Source organism: Schistosoma mansoni, chromosome W, assembly GCF_000237925.1.
Source record: "Schistosoma mansoni strain Puerto Rico chromosome W, complete genome".
Lineage (NCBI taxonomy): Eukaryota > Metazoa > Platyhelminthes > Trematoda > Strigeidida > Schistosomatidae > Schistosoma > Schistosoma mansoni.
The window spans coordinates 29,885,910-29,896,266 of record NC_031502.1 but is presented as its reverse complement, the minus strand read 5'-3'; the positions used below and the strand labels follow the sequence as shown (position 1 = coordinate 29,896,266).

At 40.4% G+C, this 10,357-nt stretch overlaps 2 protein-coding genes across 2 annotated transcripts in view; one reads left to right on the top strand and one right to left on the bottom strand.

The window, feature by feature from the left end:
- Positions 1-8,095: 8,095 nt before the first annotated feature.
- Positions 8,096-8,392, bottom strand: Smp_061980 (hypothetical protein; the record flags this gene model as incomplete). Its single annotated transcript, XM_018789303.1, has 1 exon — positions 8,096-8,392. The coding sequence occupies one exon, from the start codon at positions 8,390-8,392 to the stop codon at positions 8,096-8,098; it is 297 nt and encodes a 98-aa protein (XP_018654760.1).
- Positions 8,393-8,457: 65 nt separating this feature from the next.
- The window catches only part of Smp_155490 (hypothetical protein), a gene marked incomplete at both ends in the record, with an annotated part of 24,666 nt that continues 22,766 nt past the window's right edge, over positions 8,458-10,357 (top strand). Inside the window, one exon of the mRNA XM_018789302.1 lies at positions 8,458-8,496. Coding sequence (XP_018654759.1) covers positions 8,458-8,496 — 39 coding nt within the window. The remainder of the gene's footprint in view (positions 8,497-10,357) is intronic.

Here is a 10,357-nt window from a genome sequence, read left to right as displayed (position 1 = left end):
GAGCGAATATGAACGAGCGAGTGAACAGGCGAATAAGCGAAGGAAGTTAACGAGGCGGAAATGGCATGCAGTGGAGATGGCTGGGAAGCCAACTCGAGAGCGAGGCAAAAGATGATGCGTATTGGAGATGGCTGGGAAGCCAACTCGATTTAAGCAAGCGTTAATCAACATTTATAGTCGGACAAAAATGAGTGACAGACATACGATGAATAAGATACGAAGTGTACACATATATGCTCATATAAAAGTATAGCCAAGGTTAATAAGCGAATAATGAACAAGATCAAAATATGACTCATGACAGGCGAATTGGCTTGGCCAGTAGCTAGGATAAAGTATATGGGCTTAAATAAACTGATACTACATAGCCCCCTTGTAGAAAATAGCACATTTATAAAAAAATGTCTGTTTTCGAAAAATAACACTGAAGCGGTATATGGATAACGTCAAAATGTGGGAAAAAATGGTACAATACCTGATAAATTACAGTGTCATGTGAGGGGCGAGCGTATTAAACAAAAGTGTCATACTTATGTGAAAAGGTACATGAATATTGTCAAGATGCGGACAAAAATTGAAATGCTAGCATGTGATTATGAGTACATTAGTAAGCGTACGAAAAAAATTTAACATGCATTTATGTTGAGACTGTCCGGATGATAAAATAACATGTTTGTAATGAGCGATTCGAAATATCGTGAAAATAGAATATAACAGTAATTGCTATGTGGTGCTGATTGAATATGAGGATGAAGAACAGTGAAATATGTTCTGATAAGCTGCAGTTGAGTAAATAGAGTTGATTGGCGATGAGTGGATTCGAATTTACACGACTGGAGTTTATGTGGGATAAAAAATAATCCAGCCGTAGGATGATGACTGCGTAAACGGGTGATATTTGTTGCTGTACTAATAATGATAATAAAATGCGAAGTCAGCGTACGTTGTCGTGTGCGTCGAGTTATCGTTAAATATGTATTAGTAGAATGACCAGAGGAACAGGATAGTGACTGCGGAGACGAGATTTGCGGAGTCGTATTCCTTTATGGTCATGCAGCCTATCGTGGTTTGTGTAGTTAGAGGGATATGCGCTCAACCTCGTTTGTTACGAAACCGTATAAAGGCGTGATAAAAATACCAATACATATGATAATCGATGACGGCGGGTGAGACTGCCTTGGATGTGACGAACAAGAGTGTATCTTTGAGAGACTAGCTCTAAACTCTATGTTCTGGTGTACAATGCAATGGGAATAGAAAATTAATAGCAGTAATCGAATAATATTTATGGGTAACGGATGATGCAGCATTCAGCTATACATGTGAATGAATAGATAATATGAACATAATCATTACAAATCGGCTGGTAATGCGGCGTGGAATACTTGATTTGTGTATAGACATTAAATTATGGATCATCGTGAAACCAAAATTGCTGAAGTTCAGTTGAGGTTGTCGCGTAAAAAGTAGAAAACGACGATTGCTGAGTACCGATGAGATGAATGAATATTAGTTGTATCGAGAACATAAGTTCCTACTATCGGGAGTATGACTCCAAACTTATGTCTATGATAGAGTGTAATATTAGACCGAAAGCGACATGAAAAAAATAATTGGAACGAACTCACTTGAATCAGGAAAATTGTACGTCAGTGGATAATAAAAATAATCCAGTGAGTTTCGAATATCATAACGTGTAATGTCCATATCATTATAATTTGTTCGATTAGTGATATGACTGCGTATATGTCATAGTTTAATGTTAATACGAACAAAAATAATAATTCCACGTTAGATGACATTATTGTAATAATGAGCATATGATGATTATTCGGATCATAACGAAATATGTCGTTGGCGGTTCCATTTTTGATTTGTGTTCGCTCGTTGCGGTCGCCAATTATGTAGTGAGTTCGTACACAGAGGTTGTCGATTCTGGTCCGTGTTCGTTCGTCGAGGCATCCAATTCTGTTGCGTCGTGCTCGTACGGCGAGGCAACCAATTATATTGCGTCGTGCTCGTTCGACGAGGCCTCCAATTCTGTAGTGCCGCGATTCGTTAATCGTTCGTTTCGATAACCGATATAATTCTAATCTTAACGGCGCGTAAAATCAGAAGACAAAGGATAGCAGCAACTACAGTTTATTGTCGAATAACTCAGGTTCGAAAGCTAACAACACCTGAGCGAATATGAACGAGCGAGTGAACAGGCGAATAAGCGAAGGAAGTTAACGAGGCGGAAATGGCATGCAGTGGAGATGGCTGGGAAGCCAACTCGAGAGCGAGGCAAAAGATGATGCGTATTGGAGATGGCTGGGAAGCCAACTCGATTTAAGCAAGCGTTAATCAACATTTATAGTCGGACAAAAATGAGTGACAGACATACGATGAATAAGATACGAAGTGTACACATATATGCTCATATAAAAGTATAGCCAAGGTTAATAAGCGAATAATGAACAAGATCAAAATATGACTCATGACAGGCGAATTGGCTTGGCCAGTAGCTAGGATAAAGTATATGGGCTTAAATAAACTGATACTACACGCTCTCAGTTCATTAAGACCACCTCTAACCCAATTTCCTTTTCAGGTACCTCTAGAAGAACCCTTCCACGGCGTGGGCAACCGGGAAGTGATAACTGCCCTCATACCTACAACAGCACTGAAGATCACTGTATTAATAATCAGTCTCCTTCTTCAATTCCTATTATTCCTCACATCTCGACTTTCAACACTAAACTTCCTCTTCCGGCTTCCTCCTCAAGTGTCACCATGGCCAACGATTCTAGTGCGCAAAACACTGTCCTAGGTCTACTAAAACCTCGCTCGAAAATACACATTGGAGCCTTCAACGTACGTACGTATATCAAATCGATCAACAGGCCTCCTTGGCTAAGACCCTAGAATCTCGTACCATTGATAAATGCTGTGTCTCCGAAACACGCATACAGGATCCTAGTGTGATCATTCACTTGACCTCACCTGACCAAAACGAGGAGCCGACGAGATACATCCTCCGTTTATCTGGCAAAACAAGCACTATTAGAACGGATCACCGTTAACAGTCGCCTATGTACTGTCCGGCTAATTGGCTCCGTAAGAACTCGGAAGGATAGGAACACACGTCGTTGCCTTTTCCTCGTTTCTGCCTACGCTCCCACTGACTGCAGCCCGGATGAAGTGAAAGACGACTTTTACAGAAAACTCTCTGAGCTTCTTCAGAAAGCTAAGCGCTCAGACATAGTAGTCGTAGCGGGTGACTTTAATGCCCAGGTAGGCAGCTTAAATCAAACAGAAAGACATTTAGGTGGGTGTTTTAGTATTCCGACTCAGCAAATAGATAACGGTGATCGTCTGTTGCAACTACGCCCAGAAAATCGTTTATTTTTAGCAAACACTAATTTTAAGCATAAGGAGAGACATCGTCTAACATGGCGACCAACTGCACCAAACCAACGATGGACTAAAATAGACCATATTGCCATCAGTCATCGTTGGGGAGGCTCGATAGAAGATTGTCACTCGTGCTGATCACGCATTCGCATGCATCTCACTGGACGCAAAAAAACTACACTAAGAAGACCCATTAGGATTGAACTGGAGGACGAGAAAGCCAAAAGTAAGTTCCAGGAACAACCGAGTTTACATTTAGGTAGTTCTGAAAACGAGACTGACCCAGATATTGCTTGGAAAGATATATAAATAGCTGTGGAAACAACAGCGACATCTATTAGTGATTTAAACCAAAAGGTTACGAAAAACCAATGGATTTCTTCTAAGTCTATTGCACTGATAGATTCTCTTAAACTTATCCCATCAGGCTCTGAACATGACGAAGAGCGAAATCAAATCAGATCTAGGTTAACCAAAAGTCTAAGGAATGATCGTGAGCAGTGGTGGGCAACGAAAGCAAAAGAGATGGAAAAGGCATCGGCTGTAAGCAACACCAGGTAACTCTTCAGATTAATAAAAGAAACCGGAATTAAGAAGTCAAGTGTAAGTGAGACAATCTCGGAAAAAGACGGAACCCTTATCTGCTCTCAGCTCAGACGTTTAGAACGATGGGCGGAACACTTTAAGGAGCAGTTTAGCTGGCCTTCAGCTACTGCACAACTACCTACTATTCACAGAAAACCTGAATGGAACATTGAAGTAGGTCCCCCGACCCTACCTGAAGTTCAAAGAGCTATAGTTAATTTGAAACGAGAGAGAGAGCAGCTAGTCCAGATGGGTTATTTTAAGAGGTTTTCAAGTATGGTGGTCCGATTTTAGCGATTAGATTGACTAAGATTTTAGCTAAAATATGGGGACCAAATGTAATCCCAGCTGACTGGTCGCAATCACTGTTCATCTCAAAGTATAAGAAGGGGTCAAAATTATCCTGTGATAACCATAGAGGGATTAGTTTGACTAATATAGCATCTAGAATACTAGCCTCAATAATTATTGGGCGCCTAACTAAGACTCGTGAACTACAAACACGAGAAAATCAGGCTGGCTTCAGACCTGGTCGTGACTGCATTGACCACATATTTACCATTCGTCAGGTTTTAGAGCACAGGCATGCTTATCGGCGTCCGACAATGATAGTTTTTCTTAACATGAAAGCAGCATTTGACTCTGTAGACCGAGAGGTTCTGTGGCAGTGTCTGTCATTGAAAGGTGTACCTGAGAAGTACATAAGCCTTGTGAAGGCTCTTTACTCGAACACTACCAGTCGAATGAGAGCTTATGGCGAACTGTCATATGATTTTACAACCTCAAGTGGTGTCCGACAAGGCTGTCCACTATTTCCATTTTTGTTTAATTTCATCATAGACCTACTGCTGGGAATAACACTCTCGTCGACTGAATTTTCAGGAATTGATCTCCTACCAGGAGGTCCACTGTAGTAAGCAATTTTCTACAGGGGTAACTTTAAGCTATTCTCTAAACTGTCGAGTACAGAGTCTTGGTTTCGCCAAAGTCAGAACAAGTAAGCTATTTGGCTTAATAAACTTTATCTGTTTCTAAAACGTAAATTAACAACATTAGTATGCGAATAAACAGTAGTCTATTACATAGTGAAAGGGAGAAATATAAATGACATACCGAACAGTAACTGGAGAATAGGAAAAATGAGTCAAAAGGGAGAATATTGTTTCAGAATGAACATAAAATTGTGATTGGTGGATAAAACAAAGACAGTCATACAAGGTCAAAGAATTTAGTGCGGTGGTGAGCGTTTCACCTATCATTGGTGTGTTTACTTATCGATCACACTTTACACTCCCCCCGAAACGCGAACCACGTCCGTCGTCGTATGTCGCCGTCAGATAACCGGCTTCTTCCAATAGACACAGGCTTCGCACATCCCGAAGATTTCTTCGTTTGCCATTCTCAACCTTGCTGTACGAACTCGTTCATCTGGGCCATAGCTTACCTGTTCGACAGTGGCTTCAGGCCATAGACTTCTGCTCGTTTCAAAGCTACTAACGAGAACTTGGTCGCCCGGTTGTAAATTCTTGCATATGTTCAACCATTTATCTCTTGTTTGGAGAGTCGTTAGATATTCTCTTATCCACCTATACCAAAATGCGGTGGTTAACCTCCGAGCTTCTTTCCATCTTTTATTGTATAATAAAGTCTTATCCACAGAAACATCGTCGGATGATAATCCTCTGTAAGTCAACAACGATTTATCCGGTATAAAAGCCTCTGGGGTGCCAGGATCATCCGTCATTTTAACTAGTGGTCTGTTATTTAATATCCTTAAAGCTTCATCGATCGGCACACTTTGAAATAAAAGCGCTCTTAGAATAGTCCAATAGATGACCGATGAAATGAGAATATTTAACTGTTCTTTTGCATACTTGCCGACTTTAGTACAGAAAACACATACTGTTAATTCCATTCTGGGCACAGTGACTAGTTCTAGAGGAGCAATGAATCTGACGAGAAACACTTTCATAACGAATATACGTAACAACATCATACGCAAGCTCAGAAGCATCAGTAAAACAATGAATCTGAGATGATGGTTCAAACCCTGGTTTCAAACATCTTGGTATTCTTAAGTAGTTCTCCTCTTTAATGTGTCCACGCCGAATATTCCACGTCGCTTGACAATCTATGGGTAACTCTGCGTCCCAGTCTAATTTCTGCCGACAGGTATCATGTAAAGTCATTTTGGCTGGTAGTATTATTGAGGCTATAAGCCCTACTGGATCACGAATAGATGCTACGTATGACAAAATATTTCTTCTGGTTAGGTTTCCATGATACTCACGAGCTTTGAAACATGATTCTTCTGTTAGGATGTTCCACTCTATTCCCAGAGTTCGCTTACTCGTCCCATTAGACTCGCAGACGGTAGTGTTTCCTTCAGTACGGTCTTCCTCTGGGTTGAACTCCAACACTTCAATATTATTGCTAGTCCATTTAGTTAAATTATATCCTCCCAAACTTATGAGTCTTTTGAAATGTGAATACGTCAGTTTAGCTTCTTCTATAGCATCCTTACTTATCAATAAGTCGTCAACATAAAACTGTCCCTCAGCTGAGTGCGTAACAACCCTGGGAAATTCATCTTGATTGTCAGAATTCGTTTTCTGCAAGGTGAACGTGACGCTACATGGCGATGAGGTTGCTCCGAACAGATGGACTTTCATTCTATAGATCTCTGACTCCTTTTCTAAGTCCCCACCTGGCCACCACAGATACCTGAGAGCATCTCGATCATGCGCCGGAACTACTACTTGATGGAACATAGCTTCAATGTCCGCCGTAAGACCTATCGGTCGTTGCCGAAACCTGGTAAATACGTCTACTAGGTTATTGACTATATCAGGTCCAGAATAACGATTCTTGTTCAAAGACGTTCCAGCATACTGAGCTGCACAATCAAAAACTATTCTTAACTTGTTAGGCTTCTTGGGATAAAAGACATTGTGATGAGGAAGATACCGAATTCGCCCATCGACGTGGTTATCGTTTATCTTTTCGGCATAATCTCGTTCTATATACTGAGTCATAGCGCTCGTACAGTCTTGGAGCAACTTCGTATCTCGAATAAGTCGACCTTTTAAACAGCTAAGTCTACGTTCTGCTAATTTCTTATTATTAGGTAACTTGTGTTCGTGCCTCTAAGGCAGAGCCATTTTATAGTACCCATTTAACCTTTGCACTGAATTTGATATAGCACTGAGTGCTATACGGTCTATCTACAGACATCGGCGTAGTACAACTAAATGGATCTTTGAATTCAGTTGAGTACAGATGTTCAAACTTATCGTCTAATTCCTCTTTATCTGAGAGGTAATTAAGTACACGTTTGTTTCCATGAAGTTCCCCGTAGGGACCGAACAACGTCCAACCTAATAGAGTCCTCACGGCAGACGGTTCATTCGTGTTTCCGGTTCTTATCTCTTTCATCTCGTGTACATTCGGTACATTACACCCAATCAACAGTTTGACATTCTCGTTTTTTACTCTCGGAAAACTTATGTCTTAAATGAGACCAGGTTGCCATTTGATTTGCCGTTGGCACAGTCCTGTAAACCGACGGTAGTTTTCTGACTGTCAACACTTTCTGCACCTTAACAGATGACGAAAAATCTATCGAGTGCAACTCTACATCAACCACCTTGGATATCAACGACGATTCATTACTAAAAGTTTTTAAAGACACCGTTTTTGGTTTTCCCTCGAGGCTTAAATCCTTAGCCAGATCATCAACAATGAGGGACGTATCTGACCCACTATCTAGCAAGGCGCAAGTCTGAATAATCTTCTCACCATTTTTTAACCATACAGGCACCACTGCAAATGCTACTGGTCTCTGCATACGCTTAACACTTCCCTCCGTACAGAACTGAGTATTAATGTAAACATCACTATTGCTAACTCTCTGTTCTTCCAGCTTCTTGTGTAACAGGGTATGATGTCTCCAACCGCATCTTTCAACAACACATGACCTCGGCGATCGACAGTTTTTTGCTACATGGTTAGCCTTCAGACAAACATTACATAACTTGTGTCTAAGAACGAATTCTTTCCTTTCTCTAACATTCTTGTCTTGAAACTTCTGACACTGATCTAAAGAATAATTACCTCAGCACTCCAAACAGGATGAACTAAGTAAAGGGACACTGTCATCATTAATACTCGCATAAGATTTCCTTGCTGCATTGTAATCTGTACTAATTCTACCTTTTAAAACCCCAACATCCCTATTGTCACTATTACTACCGCGATTGACGAGTAATCCATATCGAGTATTAGCCATATCGGCTTGTTCCTTTACAAAGGCAGTAAGGTCGGCGAACAGAGGCTCACGACCTCCTCTGATAATCTTATAAGCTATCTTTAGCCACTTTTGTTGAACATGCGTCGGTAATTTCAGAACCATAGCTTCAATAGTTCTGGTAGAGTTCAGGTCGGAAACGTAATTCATTTGTTCGAGAGTCAAACAGCATGCTTGCATTTCCCGGGACAATTTTCTTAAACCATCTGGTTGGTTCCTTTTTATATTGGGAAAATTCAGCAAGTTGTCGATGAACGTGCGTGCTATTACGTGCTTTTGACCAAAGGTTTCTTCTAAAAGCTTTAGGGCTTGATGATAGCCTATCTCTGGTTCTAGTATAGCACAATGAAGAATGGCAGCTTTCGCTTCGCCGTCACAATATTGAATCAAGTAATTTAGTTTAGCTCTAAATCCAATATTCTCGCATCCGATGCATTCCTCGGAATTTCTAATAAAATTCCAGTAATTTATTGGTGTACCATCGAATCTTAAGATTTCCCTTTTTGGTAAATACAGATTTTTTAATATTACATCCTCGCTATTGCTTACCAATCGACCGAAACCCTCACTTTTCTGGCGACGTAACTTTTCTAGCTCAATTTCTTTTTCTGAGTTATACGTAGTCTAGCTAACTCTAATTCTATCATGCTATTAGTTTCGGGTTTGTCCTTTTCAAGTTGGTCCTCATCATAAAATCCCGGATGATGTGGTGATAACTCTGGAATCTCATCGGAATCGTAGTATTTATTAGAAGTCATTTTTGTGTGTCGAGGTTTACTGTTCGAAACTTTGTAGGAAGCAATTTCCTACAGGGGTAACTTTAAGCTATTCTCTAAACTGTCGAATACAGAGTGTTGGTTTCGCCAAAGTCAAAACAAGTAAGCTATTTGGCTTAATAAACTTTATCTGTTTCTAAAAACGTAAATTAACAACGTTAGTACGCAAATAAATACAGTCTATTACATATGGAAAAGGAGAGACATAAATGACATACCAAACAGTAACTGGAGAATAGGAAAAATGAGTCAACAAAACGAAGATTGTTTTAGAATGAACATAAATTGTGATTGGTGGATAAAACAAAGACATAGTAATACAAGGTCAAAGAATTTAGTGTGGTGGTGCGCGTATCACTCATCATTGGTGTGTTCGCTTATCGATCTCACTTTACACTCCGCCCGAAACGCGCACCACGTCGATAGCTCTGTGTCGTCGCCGTTACTGTCAGATAACCGGCTTCTTCCAATAGGCATAAGCTTCCAACATCCCGAACGATTTCTTCGTTTGTCGTTCTCAACCTTGCTGTACGAACTCGTCCATCAGGGCCGTAGCTAACTTGTTCGACAATGGCTTTAGGTCATAGACTTCTGCTCGTTTCAACGTTACCCACGAGAATTAGGTCGCCGGGTTGTAGATTTCTACGTACGTTTAACCATTTATCTCTTGTTTGAAGAGTCAGTAGATATTCTCTTATCCACCTATACCAAAATGAGGTAGTTAATCTTTGAGTTTCTTTCCATCTTTTATTGTATAATAAAGTCTTATCCACAGAAACATCGCCGGATGATAATCCTTTGTAAGTCAACAACGATTTATCCGGTATAAGAGCCTCTAGGGTGCCAGGATCATCCGTCATTTTAACTAGTGGTCTGTTATTTAGTATCCTTAAAGCTTCATCGATCGGCGCACTTTGAAATAAAAGCGCTCTTAGAATAGTCCTATAGATGACCGATGAAATGGGAATATTTAACCGTTCTTTTGCATACTTGCCGACTTTAGTACAAAGAGTACATACTGTTAATTCCATTCTGGTCAGGTTTCCATGATACTCACGAACTTCGAAACATGATTCTTTTGTTCGGATGTTCCACTCGATTCCCAGAGTTCGCTTACTCGTCCCATTAGACTCGCAGACGGTAACGTTTCCTTCAGTACGGTCTTCCTCTGGGTCGAACTCCAACACTTCAATATTATTGCTAGTCCATTTAGTTAAATTATATCGTCCCAAACTTATGAGTCTTTTAAGATGTGAATACGTCAGTTTAGCTTCTTCTATAGCATCCATACTTA